Source organism: Capricornis sumatraensis, chromosome 9 (assembly GCF_032405125.1).
Source record: "Capricornis sumatraensis isolate serow.1 chromosome 9, serow.2, whole genome shotgun sequence".
Classification (NCBI taxonomy): Eukaryota; Metazoa; Chordata; class Mammalia; order Artiodactyla; family Bovidae; genus Capricornis; species Capricornis sumatraensis.
This window is the reverse complement of record NC_091077.1, coordinates 8,429,536-8,452,118: the sequence shown is the minus strand read 5'-3', so window position 1 is coordinate 8,452,118 and position 22,583 is coordinate 8,429,536. Positions and strand designations below refer to the sequence as shown.

Sequence of the window (22,583 nt, the reverse complement as noted above, 5' to 3'; positions counted from 1 at the left end):
TATTTCTCCCAGCAATTTTGATTCCAGCTTGTGCTTCCTCCAGCCCAGCGTTTCTCATGATGTACTCTGCATAGAAGTTAAATAAGCAGGGTGACAATATACTGCCTTGACGTACTCCTTTTCCTATTTGGAACCAGTCTGCTGTTCCATGTCCAGTTCTAACTGTTGCTTCCTGACCTGCATATAGGTTTCTCAAGAGGCAGGTCAGGTGGTCTGATATTCCATCTCTTTCAGAATTTTCCCCAGTTTATTGTGATCCACACAGTCAAAGGCTTTGGCATAGTCAATAAAGCAGAAGTAGATGTGTTTCTGGAACTCTCTTCCTTTTTCCATGATCCAGTGGATGTTGCAATTATATTGATAATTGCATTAAGTGTGAATGGACTACATACTCCATTTAGAAGGCAGAGATTTCCAGACTGTATAGAAAAGCAAGGCCCAACTGTTGATACATGCTCAACACAGAAGACATCAACTTCAACTCCCAGACAGGTTGAAAGTAAGTGGATAAAAAAAGATAAAGCATGCGAAGAGTAAGCATAAGAAAAATGAGGTGGCTATTTTAAAATGTGATAAAAACAGATTAAGACAAAGATTATCACCAGAGGAAAAATGGAACCCTTTTAAAGAAAAAAGGTCACTGCATCAGGACGATACAGCAAACATCACTATGTAGGCAACTGACAGCTTCAAAATACATGTAGCTAAACTTGACAGAATTAAGGGGGATAGGGACAATGCCACAATCATAGGAGATTTCAACACCTCAGCAACTGGCAGAGCTAACAAACACCTTAAGAATGGATGATCAGTCCTCTAATAGAACATAGTGGAAAAGAATAAGAAAAAGAATATATATGTGTGTGTGTAATTGAATCACTGTGGTGTACATTAGAAACTAACACAACATTATAAATCAACTAAACTTTTAATTAAAAAAAGGAAAGAGCGGGAATTCCCTGGCCACCCACTGGTTAGATCTTAGCACTTTCACTGATGTGACCCAGGTTCCATCCCTGGTTGGGGCACTAAGATCCCCCAAGCTACACGGGCGTGGCTCCCTTTTAAAAAATGGGGGAAAAAAAATAGACCTTCAGAACAACCACCTTGACCTAGCTGGGATTTACAGAACATTATAACCAACAATGGCAAACAGATACTCTTCTCAACTGTACCCTGTATGTTCACCAACAAAGACCATAAAACGAGTCTCAATAAACCTAAAAGGACTGAAAACATACAAGATATGTTATCTGATAACAATAAATCTAATTAGAAACCAATATTATAAAATACCTGGAGGGGGGCAGTGCTGCGAAATGAAACAACGCCCTTTAAGTAATCCACGGTTCAACAGAGCTTTCACAAGGGAAATTGAAAAAAATCTCAAAATGAATGACAATGAAGATACAACATATCAAAATGTGTGGAACGCGCCTAAAGCAGTGCCTGAAGAGAAGAGCGCGGGTGTGTTATAAAAACGGCTGCATTCATTTTTGGCTGTGCTGGGACTCCGCTGCTTCGCGGGCTTCCCTCTAGTTGTGGCGAATGGGGAGTATGCCCTCCTTGCAGCGTGCAGGCTTCTCGTGGCGGGGGCTTCTCTTGCTGTGGAGCCGAGCCTCCAGGCGCTCACGCTCAGTAGTTACGGTTCCTGGGCTCTAGGGCACAAGTTCAATAGTTGCGGTGCACAGGCTCAGTTGCCTCGCGGCATGTGGGATCTTTCCAGACCGGGGATCAAACCCGTGTCTCCTGCAGTGGCAAGGTGGATTCTTTAACACTGAGCCACCAGGGAAGCCCAGAAATACACTGCATTAAACACTTACATTAGAAAAAGAAGACCCAAGATCAATGACCTAAGGTTGGATCTTAAGAAGTTAGAACGAGAAGAGCAAAGGAGGGAGAAGGGAATCATGAGCAGAGATCAGTGAAACAGAAAACAAACAGGAGAGGAAATCCACACAACCAACAGTTGGCTTGTGGAAAAGATGAGTAGAATCGATCAACACAGAGGTGAGAACACAGACCACCACCATCAGGAATGAAAGGGGGCCCTCACAACGGGTCGCAGAGACAGAAATGCTCCAGGTTAATCCTTGCCTTCAAGGAGCTCTGGGGCCAGTGCTACAGACCAGTAGGTCCATGGACAAGTGAAAAGCCAAGGCGTGGGTAACATGAGGACAGAGACGCAGCCTAGAGCATCCAGGCAAGCTACACATGGCCCTCACTTAGGCACAAAATTCTCATGCCATCAAAAAGTTACTTTTCTGCTTTTTAAGTCCTCACTGACACCAATTTATACCAGTCTGTTGGGCCTAATGTACAAAACACAGGGCTTACTACTTGCTGGGGGGTGGGCAGCACACTCAGTGTGGCAGGCTGCGTGTCTGGACTTCCTCCTGCCACGGCGGGGACCCCCTGGGGCAGGCTGATGCCAATGTCGCCATCTGCACTGGGCACTCAGAGGCAGCAGGGCAGACCTGTGGGCATGTGCGGCGCTGTTTTGTTTGTTGGGGGATGCAGTGGCCAAGCAGAGAACCCAGCCAGTGGGCCTGAAACTAAAGTAAAGGGGCACCGAAAGGGATGGAGGGGTGACAGCTGTTCAGGACACCGAACACCCTGATGTGGCTCACCGGACTGCTGGACGTGACGCCTGGCTTCACAGGGCAAGCGTCCACAGGGACCAGCAGGGATGGTCACCGTGCCATCCAGGAAGCAGGCTGGGCCTTCTCGTCAGCTCCCAGGCAACGGCCCGGCCTCTGGTGGCTCTCCCTGGCCAGGCCTAGCAAGCTCAGTCCGAGAGAGGGAGGCCCTGACTTGGTCCATGCGGGTGGGAAGGGCTGCCTTCATACACGGAGAGCCCACAGACAGGCAGCACTGGAAAAGCGGCCCTCCCGAGGTCACTCACCTTTGACGGTAAGGAAGGGTTTTTTGTGAACGGGTCTGAGGTAAACGGGTCGCTCTTTGTCTGCTTCTTAAAGAAGTCATCAGGGGTGGAGCCACGGAATGGGTCGCTTTCTTTGAAAGGATCCCCACCAAATGGATCTGGAAGGTGTTTTGGAAAGAGAAGGAAAAAAATGCCCCATGAATAAACGCTATGCTTAGTGAGAGAATACTCACAAAAAAAAAAAAAAAAAAAAACCCCGATTAACTGACACCACTTGCATGAAATTCTAGAAAATCGAAAAACCATAGTGGCAGAAAGCCAGTCAGTGGCTGCCAGAGATCTGGGGACACAGGGCTGGAGGAGCAGGAGGGGACCTTTAGGGACAGTGCAGATGCCCTCTCATCTGGCTACACACACGCTGAAACGCATCCGGTTCTACACTCAAGATGGGTGAGTTCTGTGGTGTGTTCATTACACCTCTCAATAAAATCAGCAGAAACAAACAATGCGGGTAAGTCCATAGGACAGAAAGCTGACTGGTGGCTGCCAGGGGCTGCGTGGGGGGAGCTGGCAGCCGCAGCCTCCTTCTGGGGTGATGGAGACGTTCTGGAACTACATGGGGGTGGAGTGCGCAGCACAGGCCGGCGGCGTGTGGGCTTTCAGATGCTAACCTGTGCCGTGCACATTTGTTAGGCTTGTGTCACACAAATTCCACCTCAAGAGAAACAAACAAACAGCAGGGGAGAAGGAGACAAACAGGCAGCATGATGCCAACACCACCACGCCCAGTGTGTTCATGCGGGGCGCAGGCCTGGCGACCGAGACGGGAGCCCCCATCACCCAGAGGGAACAAAACGCTGGCCTTTCTTCTCTATGATGTGTACCAATTTTAAGTATCTTTTTAAAAACTTCTGTTTATTTTTGGCTGTGCTGGGTCTCTGCTGCCGCTCGGGCTTTTCTCTAGCTGTAAGGAGGGGGCTGCCCTCTGGCTGTGGTGCTGGGCTTCTCTTGTTGCAGAGCACATGCTCTGGGGCACATGGGCGCAGAAGCTAGCTGCCTCCAGGCGTGTGGTGTCCTCCCGAGGCGGGGACTGAGCCTGTCTCCTGCATCGGCAGGTGGATTCTTTACCACTGAGCCACCGGGGAAGCCCGAGATGTGGGGCTTCCGTGCAAAGTGACACTGTCCTTCCCTGCCACTGCACCCCGAGTATGTGCGGGCGGAAGTGACACCGGGCGCGGGTACCACAGGTGGCACAGCGGGCACAGGCGACCGGGCGTCTGCACAGTCGTCTGGCGTCAGGCTTTCGGGCTCTCGTTCTCATCGTGCTGTGCGACTGGCAGGAAGGGGCGCCAGACTGAGAAAGGAGGCACGATGCAGCTTCCTTCAGAAGCCCGCCTGGCACAGGAGGCGGCAAGGTGTTGCTCCATTTCCCTCAACCTGAACTAGGAATGGGAATATTCTTCTTTTTAAATTTTTATTGGAGGAGGGCACAGCAGCCCACTCCGGTATGCTTGCCTGGGAAATTCTATGGACAGAGGAGCCTGGCGGGCTATGGTCCACGGGGTCATGATGAGACAGACATGATTCAGAGACTCAACAACAACAAAATAATTGCTTTCCAATGCTGTGTTGGTTTCTGGTGTACAGCAAAATAAATCAGATCTATCCACACAAATATTCCCTCTGTTTTGGATTTCCTTCCCATTTAGGTCATCACAGAGCACGGAGCAGAGTTCAGTTATCCAGGAATGGGAATATTCTGAGGACCAGTTCACAGAACGTTTCTTTTAACTAACGAAGGCTTTTTTACCTGTTGAAGCTGTCTGTTGCTCGGCAAAGGGGTCACTCTGGAATGGGTCACCTGGATTAGAGAAGAGAGAACCATTCAGCTCTGTGGTGGAAATGACCTGGGCAGAGCAAAGTGGGAATGCAAGGGTGGCCAGTGGCTGGGGGAGTTCATCATGGCAAGGATGATGAAGATAAACCGGAAAGAACTCGGGCTACTCAACGTGGGCCCAACGGCGGGGAAGTGTAGGGCCAGCCTGAATTCACTCTCTTTCTTTGCCCTGCTCAGCTCACCCTTCCCCTCCCCATCACCCCCCCTACTGGCATTCCAAGAACCCGAGCCCCCAGAACTGCCTCCTCCTCAGCCTGCCAGGACACCTGAGCCTCAGCAGCTGCCCGAGTCATCTCTCAGAACTCGGGCGCCTCCACTGCAAGTCTCTAACTGGAAAGGCACTCCCACTGCCCTCTCCCTGCCCTGGCATTTTTCTCAGGAAAATACTGATAGCCTTCTTGGAAATAGTTTTGCTCTGCAAAAAAAGAAAAAAAAAAAAAAAAAAACCCTTAGGAAATCTCATTTCTAGAATTCTTAGTTGTTCTTGACTCGTGTGTGGCTCTGGGTGAACTCGCGTGGGAAGGCCTTGCAGACTGTGCCTGTGGGGATCTGCTGTTCACTAGGGGCTCCATAATCACCACTACGCCTACTTAGCTTAGTCCCGCAAGGTGGATGCAGTCTCAGGGCCAAGCCAGTTACCCGTGAGCGTGGGCGTGTCACAGTGAGCGTGGAGCTCTTCCCTCCCCGACTCAACACCACAGCTCTTCAGTTAACCAGGTGAAGTGAGAAATTCAAGAGGCCCGTGAGGCTTCAAGAATTTCTTTCCTCCCCCCATGTCAGAGGGTGCTGCCAGTCACGAGAAAACCCAGAGGGGCACAAAACAAACAGCCTTTCAGTGACAAAGTGGGCGCCCAATGAGGTACCTTTGAAGGGATCGGCTCCTTTAAATGGGTCAGATTTGAAGGGGTCTTCTGCCTGAAAGGGATCCGGATGCAATTCTTGGGTGTTGTTGCTAAATAACAAGGCTTTATTTTTGAAAGGATCGTCCTGTAATTTTGCGAAGAGACAGGACAGGGATTTCATTATTTCAGATTTAAAGCCAACCACAGAATTCTATACCTAACTGGTGTATTTTCCCCTCTAAGTGATGTGACCCTGAAGAGAGTAATTTCTATTTAAAAAGAAAAACCCCACAAAAGACGGATTTTAGTTAATAATAAGGTCAACAACAGTCCATTCATTTGTGATAAATGTACAAGATATTAAAACAGGGTGAGCTGGCTGCGGGTTATACAGGAACTCTCTGAGCTATCTTTGCAACTTTTCCTTAAGTCTTCTAAAATGAAAGTCTATTTAAAAATCATTGAGTGGAAGCAACCCAGGCATCCAGTGATAAATGAATGAATAAGCAAAGTGTGGTATGTCCATACAATGGAGTATCATTCAGCCTTTAGAAGGAAGGAAATTCTGACACACGCAACATGGATGAACCCTGAAGACATTAGGCCAAGTGAAAGAAGCCCGTCACCAGAAGACAAACACTGTGTAATTCTACTTCCATGAAGTCCCTAGAGCCATCAAATTCAGAGAGACAGAAAGCAGAAGAGCAGGTGGTCAGGAGGATGGGAGTAGAGCTTAATGGGTATGCAGAAGTTCCAGAGCGTGGCTGTACAACATGAACATGCTTAATGCTTCTGAACTGTATAATGAAAGATGGCTATGATGGTAAACGTTACGTTATGTGTCTTTTACCATAATCAAAAATATGTTTTAATATATCACTGTGTCAGAAAAAAAACCCTATTTTTGGAAATGTCAGAAAGAAAATGTAACAAGTCCCTCTAACAACTGCAGCTCGAAGCATCCTTGTTCAAAGATGCACCTCCCTCAAGCACCTCCTCAGAGAGCGTGTGCCTATGTGGGCACTTTTTAAAATGCCTGTTTCCACACCAAGAGGCATGAGGGCTATTTACATCCAGAGAGGAAGTGCGTGCTTATGCAGTTAGAGCTACTAGAGCATACAGAGCACTTTGCATTTTTTCTTTAAAAAGTGCTTATTTGTAGAAGCAAACAGCATATTTAAATCAGCAGGGGGTGGGGGGGGGACTTGCTTTTGAAGAGCAAGTTTTTATAGTGGAAAAATGTACCTGAAAGGGGTTGGGGACGGACCTCACAATATGTGCAGGAAAACAGTGCACTTGGTTTAGAAATACTGAGATATTCTGGTTCAGAAAGACACACCCTCAGTGAAAACACAAAGGTTTCACTATGACATTAAAAAGCACAACATCCTCCTTGAATCTGGCAAATGTGTCAGCATCCTCGGGGCTGGCAAATTCAGCCATTATTCCAACTGACCGAGACCAGATGATGAGAGAGCCGGGGCTTCCCTGAAAATGCAGGGCAGTGACATCAGAGGTGCCCACGGGAGGGTCCTGACAAGGCTGGGTGACTCCAGGGAGCAGGATGTGTCTCAGAGATACCAGGCCAACAGAAGCCCCAGGCTCCCGAGGAATGGACCAACACCCCTGCCCTCTGACGGATGTGGAGCAGTTTTCCTTACCTGAGAAAGATTACCTGGGGCCTCCAACCACAGGGCTTCCCGAGGTGGAGAAGCCAAGCCAGGTCTGGGGCAAGTGAGTGCCAACGTCCCCAAGCGCGGCGCCCGAGTCCACGACACACAGACTCAGTAAGGATGCTGTGGTGCCAACTACCATGAGATGCCTGTGCCAGCAAGCAGTGGGGGTCTGAAACAGACCAACATGCTGGAGGAGTCCTAATCTACGGAAGCCAGGCGGCCAGCAAGGAAAATCAATGCCCTGCAGCCCTGGGGAAAGGAATGTATTTGTTCCAGAAGAGAGAGAGATGGTGAACGACCTGGATAAAGTAGTGAATTAAGAATGACAACCTGGAAAACTAAATAGAATGGAAGCTTCTATCTGGTTTTAATTAGCAGTGACGTACCACTGCTAATTGGTACCGTTTTTTTTTTTATGTTTTCAATTGCCACTTGGAAGACTTGACAAGTAACAGTGGATGATGGCAGAGAAGACACTGATTCCTGGGTGCTCCGGCTGCAATCCCCCTAACTGAAAGGCAGATCTGCTCTCTCTCTCTCAGGAGCAACTGCTTGGCCTGAGGTAGCAGCCGCTCCCTCCCCTTCAAAGGATTCACGTGGTTAGGGTAACCGTTTACCACTGAGGGGTTCCATTCCAGGTTCAGAGCAGAAAGCTAGATTTGCCCTGGCACAAAGACGCCGTCAACTCCACCATCTGCTGACCACCTACTGAGGAGCACGGAGCCATCCGCCCACCTGGGAGATGCAAGTGTGGTGGCCAAGCTCTCAGCAGAGAGTGAGCACCGTGAACAAGGAGCTCCCTGACCAGTCTTCAGTTCCGCACGTGTCAGGAAACAGACGTGACAACTCCGAAAGGGCATCAGGGTGGCATTCTGCGACATTCCACCCCTTTAGATGGGGTCTGGGCGTGGTGTGCTGGCGCAATCAGCACTCTCAAGAGAAAATAAAAGCTCTGCTTGATAGCCCTTGCCGATTCCCACAGTGCCACTACCCCCATTGTGGCTGACGTCCAGTTACCAAAGGTGGAGCTAAGGTTTACAAAATTCCTATTCAATCATCTGCTCTGAAGAGTCAGTAAACGTGGCTCCAGTAGGCCAGGGGCTGAACGTGACAGACAAGCCCGTCCTTTGTGATGAGTCTGTGGTGAAGCTGAATTCTGCTCCTCTCTAGTAGACAGGCTGGCTGAGCACTGACTCCAAGGATAAGAAGCCAGTACCCTTATCAGCAGATGAGACACAAGGAATAAACACAGCTTTCAGAACCCTGCCATCTTGGACATAGTAAAGTCATGTGGGCCTAACACTAAAGCCAGTGACTTCAGTAAAACTGTCCAGACTTAGAACACTCTAGACGCACCTCTTTGGTTACACTGGTTCTCGGGAAACTAAGCCCCTTACTTTCATCCCCTTCGAAGAGAACTAAGAGACCTCCCTCTCCTTGGGAACAGTCTTGAGATGTTCAGGAGTAAACAAAAGCCCTCTTCACAATGTTTATTAAGAAATGGAAACAAACCAAAAACTGAGTGCTTTAAAGATTGTATTTGTGCAACAAGATGTAGTTTTTCTTCCAAACAATGGTTGTGGGTTTCTATGTAACACATGTGATATCAACGTTTCAAGATGGATTGACCATCATGTAAACATCTGTAATAAGATGAATAAAAATAAAGGCAAAAAAGTCTGGACGGGGGGGCCGAGGGGGAGGAGAATCCCTATTTTCCAAATGACACTTCCCTGCCAACTTTTTATCCAAGGAAACCCATCTTATCAAAGCCTGCGCGACAGAATTTAAGAGTGAGCTGTCCCATGAACTAAGATGGAACGGGCAAGCCGAGAGCTGTGAGGGCACCTGGACAGACGGTGCAAGTAGGAGCAAGGCTGTAAAGCTGGACACACGCGCTGAGGCAGACAGACGCTCAAGCAGGAGACTCTGCCTCAGGTGGCGCACGGAAGAGCACCGTTCACAGTCTCTGTTCAGATGGCGAAGCTGCCTAAATGGGCCCTGGAGCAGATACGGAAATCCTTTTGCCATTTCCAAGTGGAGAGGAATGTGTGAATGGCAGAGGGAGGAGGAGAGGCCAGAGACGGGAGACAGATGAGAACACCAAGAGCGTCTTCTCAGCGCTCTGGAGAGTTAGGCATAAGCTTTCCCATAAATCCTAGGGACAGAGCACTCGGCCACTGAGAAAAGAGACACATCGAGAAAGGCCCAGAGTCTCTCATGAAGAGAGACAGAGAGGCTGAACTGTTACGGGGAGGGGAAGGAATCCATAGAGCGAACAAGGCCAGGAGCAGGAGCCTGGAGAGGGAGACGGCAGTGCAGGGCGTGCGGCCAAAGGCTTTGGGGCAGCGCACAAGGCAACTAGAGACCAGCTGTGTCCCCCCGGCTCCCGCAGCAGCACAGAGACACCCTCACCAGCCCGAGTGAGCCGGAAACGGCACACGCCAGGACTCGGGGCCCCAGCAGTGAACTCTGGCCACAACAGGGGACTAAGTAACACTGTCTGGATGCCAGCAGCCCCCCACCAGGACCCCCAGGGTCCTGCGGCGTGAAGCCAAGTGCTGACATTTCAAACGTGACCAACATTTCAGGAGACGGGCCAATTCGTGGGTGACACAGCGACACCCCGGGAGGGCTGACTGCCATTCCTTTTGATCTTTATCTCCACCTGTGATTTTTCAAGGTGCTCCTTGTAGAAACATGGACACACACACGCACACTTTTCCATCCTCCCAATGAGGAGAACGTGGGGTTTCACAATGTGTGAGAATTGTCCCATTTTGGGGAAGCCCTCCCAATGGGAGGCACTAGCCCACAGAGATGGAGTTCTTCACAAACTGGTTTCACAAAGGATCCAGGCCTATCCTCGGCCTTGTCCCAGAGGATGCCAGGCTGCAGGGCTGGTGGGGAAGAGGCAGAGCAGCTGCAAAAACGAGCAACACCCTGCACTTGGATAGGATTAAGGCTGGCGAGGGCTGGATCCAGCAGGAGGGACCTTCTCTTGAGCCCAACATGGGACCCAACCCCAGGACTGGAAAACACTTATTCAACCTTTACCATGGCTCCAAAACCGCCCCTCTCTGTCAGGGAGACACCCACGCTCAGGTCTGCTAGGTTGCTCAGGCTGACACAGGGGGCCCCGTCGAGCATTTCATCGTACTGCTCCAGACTGCGCTGGGCTTCCTGGTGGCTCTCGTGCAGCTGCGAGAGCTTGCTTCTGGCCTGGATAAATAAGACATGGTTAGCACGGAGGAGGGTTCAGGCGGAATGCATCAGGCAACACATTTCTCTCTCAGGGCATCCCGCCCCAGATGATTCACGCAGATAGCTGAGTTATCTGTCTACAGAACCAAGTTTACAAGACTTGAGGCTGGTCATAAACTGAGAAAGAGAGAGAGAAACAGAGACCCCATTCTGGCTGCCCTCACGCAGCCTCTTTGTATCCCTGGTCCCTGAGAGAGGCAAGTGTTCAAATATACATTTGCTGATTCAGAATGAACTGAAACGGGACAAAACCCAGATTCACTGCCTATTCAAAGTGGTGTTCAGCAGTCATTTCGCTTTATGAGATTTTTATTGCCCCGTTTGCTCCTCCTTTCTCCTGGAGAAGGCATGGGAGGCCAGGGAAAGGATGGCAATCTGTGGAGGCAGACGGACCCCGGCTTTATCTTAACTGTCTCCTGCACACTGGTGGCCTCACCGCTATTTCCTCTTCTCCAAAATGGAACTGATGAGTAAGAGCCCTCTCGCAGTGTCTGGCAGGGTGGCCTTAGTAAGTAGTAGCTATCACGTTTAATATCATCATTATTATCACTAACATACGTTTATGTCTTGGATGCTATTTTATAAAGGCTGGAGGACTGATGCTGAAGCTCCACTGGTTTGGCTACCTGATGCTAATAAGAACCGACTCACTGGAAGAGACCCTTAGGCTGGGAAAGATCGAAGCCAGGAGGAGAAGGGAGGACAGAGGATGAAATGGTTGGATGGCATCATCAACTCAACAGACATGAGTTTGAGCAAACTCCAGGAGATGGTAAAGGAAAGAAGAACCTGGAGTGCTGCAGTCCACGGGGTCACAAAGAGTTGGACACGACTGAGCTGCTGAACAACAATAACAAAAAGGCTGAGTGAGAAAAGCGTCTACATTAATTAACAATAAAGCACATTGTTGGGGCTAGTTGCTCAGTCGTGTCTGACTCTGTGACCCCATGGACTGCAGCTCACCAGGCTCCGCTGTCCATGGAATTTTTCAGGCAAGAATACTGGAGTTACGGTAGCCATTGCCTTCTCCAGGGGATCTTCCTAATCCAGTGATCGAACTCAGGTCTCCCATATGGCAGGCAGATTCTTTACCATCTGAGACACCAGGGAAGCCCCAAAAAGCACAATATATGTTATCAAATCCCTGAAGTTTGAGTTTGTAATCAACTTTTGCCTGTAAACTGGCAAAAAGAGCCAAGAAAGGAAGCACGGATGTGCATTCTGATATTGCCAAGGTCAAACATAACCTTCACTGTGTAGGTGGGCCATCTGAGAGCCAGCAAGGGGGCCTTTGGCCGTTCCACACAGGGCAGCGGCTGCAGGCCTTGGGGCCTTCTCCCCAGAGAGGGCCAGAGCTCCTGAGGGGTGGGGCCTCCTCGCTGCGCCGCCCTTTGAGCTGCACAGGGACAGAAGGCATCCTGGACTCTGTCCTCTTGTTTGTGCAAGGACCCAGGCTGGTGAGACAGGTCTTGAACCTAGGCTCTCTTCAAACCAGTTAACGTCATGTGCTCGGCCAGCCCGCACCCACTCCTCCAAAAACGATGCACACTCCAGCAGGGAAGCAGAAGGCTGGTGAGGCAAAGCAGACCCCACCAGGCCAAAGTCAACATGACGGGGGAACATATGCTGGGGGTTCTCAGCACTTCACCTTCAGGCTGAACAAAGCCTCCCAAGGAGAGAATCTAACGTGAATGAGGTGGGCAGGAGCCAGGGAGACACCCACTGCAGTGCAGACAGCTGGGACCACGGCCGCACACACCTCCGTCACTGCCCTGCTTGTGGCACCACCCTGCTTGGCAGGAGACCCCAGGAGCTGCATCCCACCCCAGCCCCAGCCCCAGCCCCAGCCCCAGCCAGGGGTGGCAGGCCCTGCCCTGCCCACCCCCTTGGAGGCACCTGGCTGATCTCGTCTTGAGTGGATCTCAGGGACTTGATGATGGTTTCTAGCTGAACCTTCCCAGCCTGGATGCTCTGCTCCAGCTGCGTCTCCTCCTGCTGCAGTCGGTTCAGCTCAGACTTGGCCCGGTTCAGGTCGTCTTCCTGGGACTTGAGGTCAGATTCCTGAGACTGGATCTGCGTCTTCAACGAGGAAATCTGAAATGAGATGAAATGCGACGTCGAGGAAGAATTCTGGTTCGTGTTTCTTGAGATGAGCTGACCCAGGGAGGGAGATATAAGCCCGAAAAGTGGACGCCTAGCTTCCTCACAGGGACCCCTCTCCACACGTGGGAGAAGCATCGGCAACCCGTCTGTCCCTTGAGGCTGAAGTAAAAGTGAAGTTGCTCAGTCGTGTCCGACTCTTTGCGACCCCGTGGACTGTAGCCCACCAGGCTCCTCCGTCCATGGGATTCTCCAGGCAAGAATACTGGAGTGGGTTGCCATTTCCTTCTCCAGGGGATCTTCCCTGACCCAGGGATCGAATCCAGGGATTGAACTCAGGTCCCCTGCATTGCAGGCAAACGCTTTAACCTCTGAGCCACGAGGGAAGCCCTCCCTTGAGGCTGAACATCCCCTCTTCTCAGAGATCTGCTGAGGTCACAGCCTCCCTGTTTTGTGTCAAGCGGCAAAGACACCTGGGGGAGGTGAGACGGGCATGCTGTGTCCCACGGGCCAGGGTGGGGTGTTCACACATAGGTTCACACTTATATGTCTGACAAAGCGGGTAAGACGGAGGTCAGGCCACAGATCCTTGGATACTTTCCCAAATGATACGTTCAACAACTCTACTAAACCAGTAGGATGTCTCAGCCTTGATTCAAGGTCATGGTGAGCCCCGGGAAGTTCCTAAAAAGCATTCTCCTCCTACTGGGCCGGGGGCGTGGGGAGACAACGACTCACCATCTGGGTCTCGTCCTGGCACTTCTGCCTGACGTCACTCAGCATGTCCCGGAGCTTGGCCTTCTGCTGGTCCATTTCATCCAGGCGGTCTTGGGCATCCTGTTTTTGAGCTTCCAGCTCTTGCAAACTACTTGTTTCCCGGTCTAAATCATTTTGTAATTCCTAGGGAAGGGTCACATGAATTTACCCCAGACTCATTAAAACGGGGGCACATCCAAGCTAACTGCCACAGCCGAGGCCAGAGCCCCCAAGACAGCCTCCAGGGACTTCTCTGGGGGTCCAGTGGCTGGGGCGCCACGCTTCCACTGCAGGGAGCCAGGGTTCAATCCCTGGATGGGGAACAGAAGATCCTGCATGCTGTGCGGTACGGCCAAAAAGTAATAAAAATTATTTCAAAAAATAGAAAGATGCCCTACAGAACCACACATACCACAGCAAACAATGCACACGTCCCAGCGTGGCGGCCCCAGCTGAATCTCTCAGAAGTATTTACTGATGTCCTGAGAGAGGCCAGGCACCAGCAGAGGGGTTGGGTTCCTGGCAAGAGGAGCTCTTCAGTGACTGGTGGTCATGAGGCGGGACGGAGGAGGCGTCAGTCAGACATAAATGACCAGGAAGGAATGGACAGCTTGGGTGCTGTCGGTCAGGGTCGCAGGGGCGTGGGGAGACCAGACCGACGCTGCACCGTGGGGGAAGAGCCCAGGGAAGCAGACTTCAGTGGACCCAAAGGACGAGCAGGTGGCAGCCAGGAAAAAAGCCAGGAAGGTGAAGAGAAGATGGGGGGCCACAGAGGGCCTGTAAGAGAAGAGGATGCCGTGCTCCACTTGGATCAAAGGAGAGCAGGCTGAGAGCACTAGAGGCCACGTGCCACACCACAGACGCCACTGGCTTCTGCAGCCAGAAGGCCCTGCGGATAGCCGAACACGGGAGCAGGACATGATGGTTCCAACCGCTAACGCTCCTCCAAGTGGGAGGAGCCTGGCTCCAAGACAGCCATTGCAGGTGTCCTCGGACTTGGCTGTTAAGACTTCTAGGGGAAGGATCCTAGAGGTGTAAGGGCAAGTGTGAAAACGTGCACTGTCTATGATGGCAAAATCTGAAAGCAATGTAAATTTCCAAGCGGAGCTGGCTGGACTTTCAGTACAACGCACCCTGAGGGGCACTTCACCCCGCGGCAGAGTTAGAGAGCAAAAAGAACAAGGCACGCGGCAGAGCATGCACACGCGAGGCACACCAGCACTTGTGCACACAGGAAGGCAAGAAGAGGCACAGACATCTCTCCTTAAACACTCACAAGACCTTTGTGCAAGGCCTCGCGGGGGCTGACGAACTGCACCTCTGGGGGAAAGGGAGTGGGGGTGGGGGGTAGGAGGCGTCGCTGTCTTATTTTCAGCCAGGTGAATGTCACATCCACCTGCAAGGTAGAGAACTCAAGGAGACGGAATGGGAAGGGAGAGTGCGGCCTGAGGCTGGCACGAGGAAGGAGTGGTGGCGGGGAGGGGACTCAAGCTGGGGCCGAGGGCAAGGCGACGGCAGCCTGAGCACGGGGGAGGCTGCAGGACCCGAGGGGAGCGGCGGGCTCGAGGCGAGCGGCGGGCTCGAGGGGAAGCGGCGGGCTCGAGGCGACCGCTGGGGCGTCGGAGAGACAGGAGTGGTGAGACCGATCCCCCGGACTGGCTGGGGCTGCCAGAGGTTGACGTCATTTCAGAACACAACCCAGAGGAGGTGCAGGGTCTCCCTTTCCCTGATTTTTTAATATCTACAGAATGCGTATCCATGTGTTTGGCTGTGTCGGGTCTTAGGTGTGTCATGTGGGATCTTCTGAGGCTGTGCGCAGACTCTCTAGCTGTGGCACCTGGCCTTAGTTGCCCACGGCCTGTGGGATCTCAGTTCCCCGACCAGGGATCGAACCTGCACCGCCTGCACTGGAAGTCAGACTCTTTACCACTGGCCCACCAGGGAAGACCCTCCCTCTCCCTGCTTTGAGGACAGGAAGTCATGGCTCGCTCCTCTTTGTCCACCAAAGCACATCTCTGAGTTATTTGTCGGACTGGGTTTTCTGCTCCCCAGTCTCCTTGTCCCTGACCTCTAATTTGAAGAACAGACCTTGAATGTGACAAGTCTAGAAGGGATAAAATCAAATATTTTTGAGAGAAGGCTAGTGGCAGAGTAGAAACGTGGGTCTGCCACATCCGAGGGAAGGACAAGCAACGGTGGAGGCGGGGAGACAAGAGGAAGGAGGGTCAGACCCAGCAGCTTTGTCACGTGGGGAGTCAAGGAACCTGGGCCTCTTTCTGTAACACAGAAGCAGTCATGGAGGAGCCCAGAGGAAGACGGACTGCCAGCTGCTGGTTAGGAAGGATGCTGGGGTCAGAGTGGAGGAGGTATCTGAGCAAAGAGAAGACAGAAAAAAAAACCCGGACAACCTACAGACCCAGTTCAATCCCAACTGGAATGCCAGTCGTCTCCTGACAGGCAGACTCCAAGCGTCAAAAGGAAATGCAAGCGATCCAGAACAGACAAAGCAGCCGGGAAACCCAAAGTCGAGGATGCGTGTTTTCTGATTTCAAAACTTTCTACAGAGCAGCAGTCATCAAGACAGTGTGATTCTGGCATAAGGAGAGACAGCCATCAGTGGGACAGAACTGAGCGGTCAAAAATAAACCCAGATGTCTATGACCAATTGATTTTTGAAAAGGGTGCCAAAACAATTGAGCGAGGGGGAAAAAAAGGATCTTTTCTCTTCAAGAAAAGGATCTAACTGGCCCTCCTCGTGCAAAACAATGAAGTTTGACCCCTACCTCACACGATATGTAAATATTCACTCAAAATGGATCAAAGGCCTAAATTTAACAGCTAAAACTACAAAACTCTTAAAAGAGAATGTGGGGTAAATCTTCGTGACCTTGGATTTGAGAATGGGTTCCTGGATATGACACCAAAAGTAAGAGTAGCGACTTCCCTGGGGGTCCTGTGGTTAAGACTCCTCACTTCCAATACAGAAGGTACAGGTTCATCCCCGGTTGGGGAACTAAGATCCTACAGGTCGAATGGCACAGCCAAAAAATAAAAAAATTTTTTTAGAAGAGCAAAAAATGGAATAAATAAGCCAGACTTCATCAAAATTTAAAACTTTTGTGCTTCGAAGGACCAACGTCAAGAAAGCAAAAAGACAACCCAAGAATGGGGACGTGATATTTGCAAATCATATATCTGATAAGAGAATTTATCTGGAAAACATAAAGAACTCTTACAACTCAGCTACACAAAGGCAGATAACCACCCAATAAAAAATGGGCAAAGGATATGAGTTGGCTTTCTCCAAGAAGATATACAAATGGCAAATGAGCACATGGTAAGATGCTCACCATCATTAGGGGAAGCGTTGTGGGCAATGGGATGCTCCTCCAGACCCACTGCTGCCGCTGCTGAGTCACTTCAGTCGTGTCCGACTCTGCGACCCTACAGACGGCAGCTCACCAGGCTCCCCCGTCCCTGGGATTCTCTAGGCAAGAACACTGGAGTGGGTTGCCACCTCCTTCTCCAATGCATGAAAGTGAAAAGTGAAAGTGAAGTCGCTCAGTCGTGTCCGACTCTGAGCGACCCCCTGGACTGCAGCCCACCAGGCTCCCCCGTCCCTGGGATTCTCCAGGCAAGAGCGCTGGAGTGGGTGCCACTGCCTTCTCCAACGGACGGATTCCAGTTTTGCCTCACCTTCGCCAACACTTGATGTTAACAATGCTTTTTTTTAATAGCCTTCCAGACCCACTAGGAAGACTATTAAAAAAAAAGGACTAGCATCAAGTGTTGGCGAGGGTGAGGCAAAACTGGCATCCGTCTGCATTATTACTGGTGAGAATGAGAAACGGTGCAGCCACTTTGGAAAACAGTCTGGAATTTCCTCAAAGGGTTACACACAGAGTTACCAAGTGACCCAGCAATGTCACTCTTAGATATACATACCCAAGAGACATGAAATCACAGGTCCACACAAAAACCTGCATGTTAATATTCATAGTGGCATCATTTGCAGTAGCTAAAAAACAGAAAAACCCAAATAGCGATGAACTGGTGAACAGATGAATGAAGTGTGGTGCAGCCACACAATGAAGCGTATATTCAGCTATTTGAAAAAAAAAAAATGAAGGGGCTTCCCTGGTGGCTCACTGGCAAAGAACCTGCCTGTAAATGCAGGGGACATGGGTTCAGTCTTTCGTCCAGGAAGGTCCCACCTGCAGCAGGGAAACGAAGCCCATGCACGCAACTACTGAGCCCACGCCCTGGAGCCTGTGAGCCACAGCCGCTGAGCCCGCGCCCTGGAGCCTGTGAGCCGCAGCCGCTGAAGCCCGCGTGCCTAGAGCCCGCGCTCCGCAGCCGGAGAAGCCGCCGCAAGGAGAGGCCTGTGCGCCCCAACTAGAGGGCGGCTCCCGCTCACCACAACTGAAGAAGGCCCACAGGCAGCGACGGAGACTCAGCATAGGCAAAAACAAATAAATGAAATATAGAATAAAAACCCAATAAAAGATAAATAAATAAATCTTTAAAAGGAAGAAGAAACGAAGCACTGATACAGGCAACAACAGGAACGACCCTTGCAACTATACTGACTGAAGAGAGGCCAGACATACAAGGCCCACAGCACATGAGTCCACCGATAGGAAACGCCCAGAAGAGGCAGATCCGGAGGCGGGAGGTACACTGGCGGATGCCAAGGCCTGGGAAGGGCTGGGGACTGCTGATGGGTATGGAGCTGCTTCTTGGAGGGATGAGACTGTTCTGTAACTGACTGTGGGGACGCCTGTGCAACTTCGTGCACATTCTAAAAACCACTGAATTATACACTTTAAATGGATGAATTATAAGGTATTTGAGTTACATCTCAATAAAGCTGTTGTTAGAAACACAAAACAGAACAGTAAACCAAGCAAAGATGCCGCAGGATCTCACTAGGACGACAGGCATGGAAATGGAGAGACCCCTCAGGTGGGAGGGGGAAGGGGAGGCCTTTGGGGGCCGAAGCTGAAGCTCCCATTGCTTAAAACCAAACATAAACTGGCCCGAGGACCAAGGCCTCCTAGTCAGTGCTGGGCTCTACCCTGGAGCCCATGCTATACGATCTCCTGGCCAAACCCATCTGGGAAAAGGCGACAGGAACCGGAGTCAAACCTGGTTCTCACAAAAGAGCTTTAATACGTACAGTGTTCTGAGGGGACCCTGGTAGGCCAGTGGTTAAGACTCTGCCTTCCAATGCAGGGGCACAGGTTCAATCCCTGGCGGGGGAAGTACATCCCCCATGCTGCACACGGCATGGCCTGAATAAATAGTGTTTTGTCACTGCCTAAGGAGCTGCCATCTCGTTAGAGTAGAGCCCGTCCTGGTCTGAGCACAAGTGAGGCTCCCACGCAGCAGGAGCTGGCCTGGCTGGCGCTGGCCCCGCTCCAGCTCCAAGGTGTCGTGGGGGTGCACAGGGCCACCACACACCACATCTCAAAGGCTGCAGGAGTATGCTGTCAGAGCCCAGCAGGGAGGTTCTGGGGGCCCTCATCCAGCCTGCTGTACAGACCAAAGCACCTCCAGACACCAGACCGACCCGACGGCTTTCTCAGAATCGCCCAGGAGCAGGCATCAGAGACCTAGGGACTGGTTTCCCAGGAGTTCAAGGACATCACAGCACCCAGATCCCCAGGGACAGAAGCCCGTACAGAGTGACAAAGACACGAGGAGGAGGACCGGCCAGGCATTCATGTGGCTGGCTGGGCCAGGGCCAAGGGGAGATGCGGGATGAGGCCAGCGCCCCTGCACCAAACAGGGTGGAGGGTGAGTGAGACGGGAGGGCAGTTCCGGGACACAGGTAGAAATCAGAGGGCTGAGGTGAGAGCAATACACCAGAACGAGCAAACACCCAGAAAAACAGTCCCTTCACCCGTGGCCTCAGACATGATGCAGCTTACTTGAGCAAAAAAGCAAAGCAAAAAAATACGACAACAGAGGCAGGCTGTTCCCTGCCTTTCGATCCAAAACATGCCAGGGGACCATCTAAGGCCCAACCCCCGATGCCAACGTGTACAGAGTGAGAAGCCAGGAAAGAAGTGTCTGGACACTGCAGCGTGTGAATCGGTGAGAACCCACCCTACCCCGCCTGCAGATGGAAGCCGAGACAGAGGACACCTCCTGCCTGGTGAGCAGGCACTGCGCGCCGTCTGTCTGCTGGGTGTCTCATGACATCCCCCAGCCCTCGTGGGACAGGGGAGGAGGAGGGCGACACAGTGCTGCCCAGACCCCTGAGCCTCACTGAGTCGGGTGCTGCCGCCCCTGGCCCGGCTCAGGCCGCTGCCCTAGGAGGCGGCCCAGAAAGAGCCACCCACTGCAGGGTGGTGGGAGGGTGCCCGGACATCACGGCCAGACGCTGCTCCTCACTGCCGGCAGGAAGGTGGGAAGACTGAGGCCAGGAGGCTGAGCCAAGCACCTGCAGTCTCCCAGGAGAGCCACGGTGGGGCCACAGTGCTGACTGCTCCGCCTCACTCCTCTCCCCCAGCTCTGAGCGCAGAGCACTCAAAGGCCCTCCATAGAGACCAACAGGCCCAGCAGTACGCATTCTCAGGGTGAGGGGGCGCACAGACAACTCACGTCTCCCCCTGGTGGCTGAGCCATTCTCTATTCATTCAGACCTGAGACATCTTGGAAACCAAGGTGTCTTCGAGTGTGCAGCTCCCAGGCACTGACCACTGTTTCCAGCATAGCCTCACTGCCCAGATGGGTGAGCGCCTGCCAGATCCCGGGCACCAGCCCATTGCCTGGAGGAGCAGAACACTCATTACCAACGTTGCATAAGGTCTAGAGATGTTACATAACTAGCCCAGAAGCATACAGCTGCTAAGAAGAGCCAGATTTGAGACCTGGCACTCAGACCCCAAACAGCCAACTCAGTGGAAATGACCCTGATGCTTGGGAAGACTGAAGGCAAAAGGAGAAGGTGGCAGAGAATGAGATGATTGGATGGCATCACCAATTCAATGGACATAAACTTGGGCAGACTCCAGAAGACGGTGAGGGACAGGGAGGCTGGGCGTGCTGCAGTCCATGGGGTTGCAAAGAGTCGGACACGACTGAACGACTGAAAAACAACTCAGACCCCCAGTGTCCGCCGTCACCACCTTCCACAAGGAGACTCTTCAAGCAGGGCCATCCTGAGAACAGGTTAGAGAGCACTGCCTGATCCTCAGAACTTCAGGCTAAGTGGGAGAAAGCAGACATCAAGGATGGGAAGTAGTATGATTCCCTTTCTGCGAAATGTCCACAACAGGCAAATCCATAGAGACAGAAAAGAGCTTATCAAGGGCTAGAGGAGGAGACGGGGAGTCACTGCTAATGGTGATGGGATCTCCTTTCGGGGGGATGGGAATGTTCTGGAGCTAGACAGAGGTGATGGTTAAGCAATATAAAGAATATGCTAAAAATGACTGAATTATATACTTCAGAAGAATGGATGCTATGTTACATGAATATCTCATTTTTCTTAAAAAAATCCACTATCTACAGTTATAGGAAACTCAAAATAAATCACCTGTAAATCCCCAAAAGCTTGAGTTTCCAATGTGCCACACTGCCCCCTCTGCCCTGCCCCACTACCCCTGCCGGGAGTCCCTGAACCACATCTGACACAAGGTCCATCCTACCAAAGCCAGCTGCGTGCTTACCTGTACTTCATTGGTTTTCTGTCTGATTGCCTCTTCCTTTTCTCGAATGTCTTGTTCCAGTGAGTATTTCTCTCTGTGTGTTTGAACAGTCCATGAAAGCACAGAAAGAGGGCATGAGGAACGAGCTGACCGTCTCCCCCACACTTCTCCCCAACGACCATCTGCCTTTAGTCACCCTCTCCCCTCCAAATGTGGGTGGAACCTGCGGATGCCACAAGGCTTGGCCCCCAACATGATCACATGAGCCTTTGAAAGTAGAGGGTGTTGGAGTGACGCCCAGGGTGAGAAGGGCTGGACATGCTTCTGCTGACTTTAAAGATGGAGGGGTCACAGGAGAGGGGCACAGGGCCGCCCCTCAGAGCAGAATGAGCCCCACCAACATACAGCAGGAAAGGAGGCCCCAGACTCCCAGCTCTGAGGAACTTGGACAGCACCCTGAACTCGGCCCTGTGAAGCCCTGAGCAGGGGCCCAGCTGAGCCTCCCTGGATTCCCGAGCTGCAGAGCTGCACATGAATGAATCTGTGCTGTTTTAAGCCATTCCATAAACAGCAAGAGAAAATGAATATGCTCTCTAAGTCCTTGGTGCGCCTGCCTATGAATGGTGAGCTCCTGCTTCTCGGGAGACCAGGCGCCGAGGACACGTGGAAAGGGGCCGGGCTTTCAGGAGCTCACCGGGGACAGGTGAACACACGAACGCACACAACCTAAGCACCATGCAGGGAAATCCAACAGGATAAGGAAAGGGGGTGGAGTGTCCCACAACGGACGACCAGGAAGGACTGAGGACACAGCCTGCGAGGGGAAAATGCAACGGCAAAACATTCCTGTCAACAGGCACAGGGAGGCAGAGCTCAGCGGGGGAGTGACGCAAAGTGGGCCAGGGACTCCAGAGGGCTGGTCGTAAGGAGTGGGTAAGGGTCTCTGAGCCCAGCTACTGCTCATAGAAGGCTGTGGTGGGCCGCTGCGCACATCGGGTGCCTGCTGGGGCCTTGTCTGCCACCTTAGCTGCAGACGGCTCCCCACCCCTGGCAGCAACCAGCCTGGCTCTTCTCCTGAGAGACAAAGGCTTGTGTGCCCCTCCCAAGTTCATACAGTGAAACCCTAACCCCCTGTGATGGGCCCGTTGGGAGGTGATTGGGTCATGAGGACAGGGCTCCCAGGAAGGGGATTAGCGCCCTTACAAGAGACCCCAGAGACCTTCCACGCCCCGCCAGCATGTGACAACACCCCAAGCAGACGCTGTCTGTGGATCAGGAGACACACCATACTGGACACCGGATCTGCCTACAGCTCCATCTGGACCCCCAGTCTCCATGATGAGGAGACTGTGCGTCTGCTGCTTAAGCCCCTTCAGGCTGGGGCGGCTTTTACAGCAGCCTGAAAGGACCAAGTGCCTGAAGGGGCTGTCTCCATGTTGGAAACCTCACGTGGCCAACACACCCTGCCTCCCCTGCCAGGAACCCAGCACCCGCTCAACAACAAGG

The 22,583-nt window shown here is 51.9% G+C and overlaps 1 protein-coding gene across 5 annotated transcripts in view; it reads right to left on the bottom strand.

Moving 5' to 3' along the window:
• The window catches only part of EPS15L1 (epidermal growth factor receptor pathway substrate 15 like 1), a 106,905-nt gene that overhangs the window by 31,757 nt on the left and 52,565 nt on the right, over positions 1-22,583 (bottom strand). For 4 of the 5 annotated variants that reach the window (XM_068981383.1, XM_068981385.1, XM_068981386.1 and 1 more), the window contains exons 13-19: positions 21,099-21,171; positions 13,402-13,563; positions 12,460-12,657; positions 10,357-10,521; positions 5,645-5,768; positions 4,695-4,745; positions 2,906-3,042 (exon numbers count right to left, since the gene is read on the bottom strand). In XM_068981383.1, coding sequence (XP_068837484.1) covers positions 2,906-3,042; positions 4,695-4,745; positions 5,645-5,768; positions 10,357-10,521; positions 12,460-12,657; positions 13,402-13,563; positions 21,099-21,171 — 910 coding nt within the window. The remainder of the gene's footprint in view (positions 1-2,905; positions 3,043-4,694; positions 4,746-5,644; positions 5,769-10,356; positions 10,522-12,459; positions 12,658-13,401; positions 13,564-21,098; positions 21,172-22,583) is intronic. The other variant, XM_068981384.1, reaches the window with a different exon arrangement.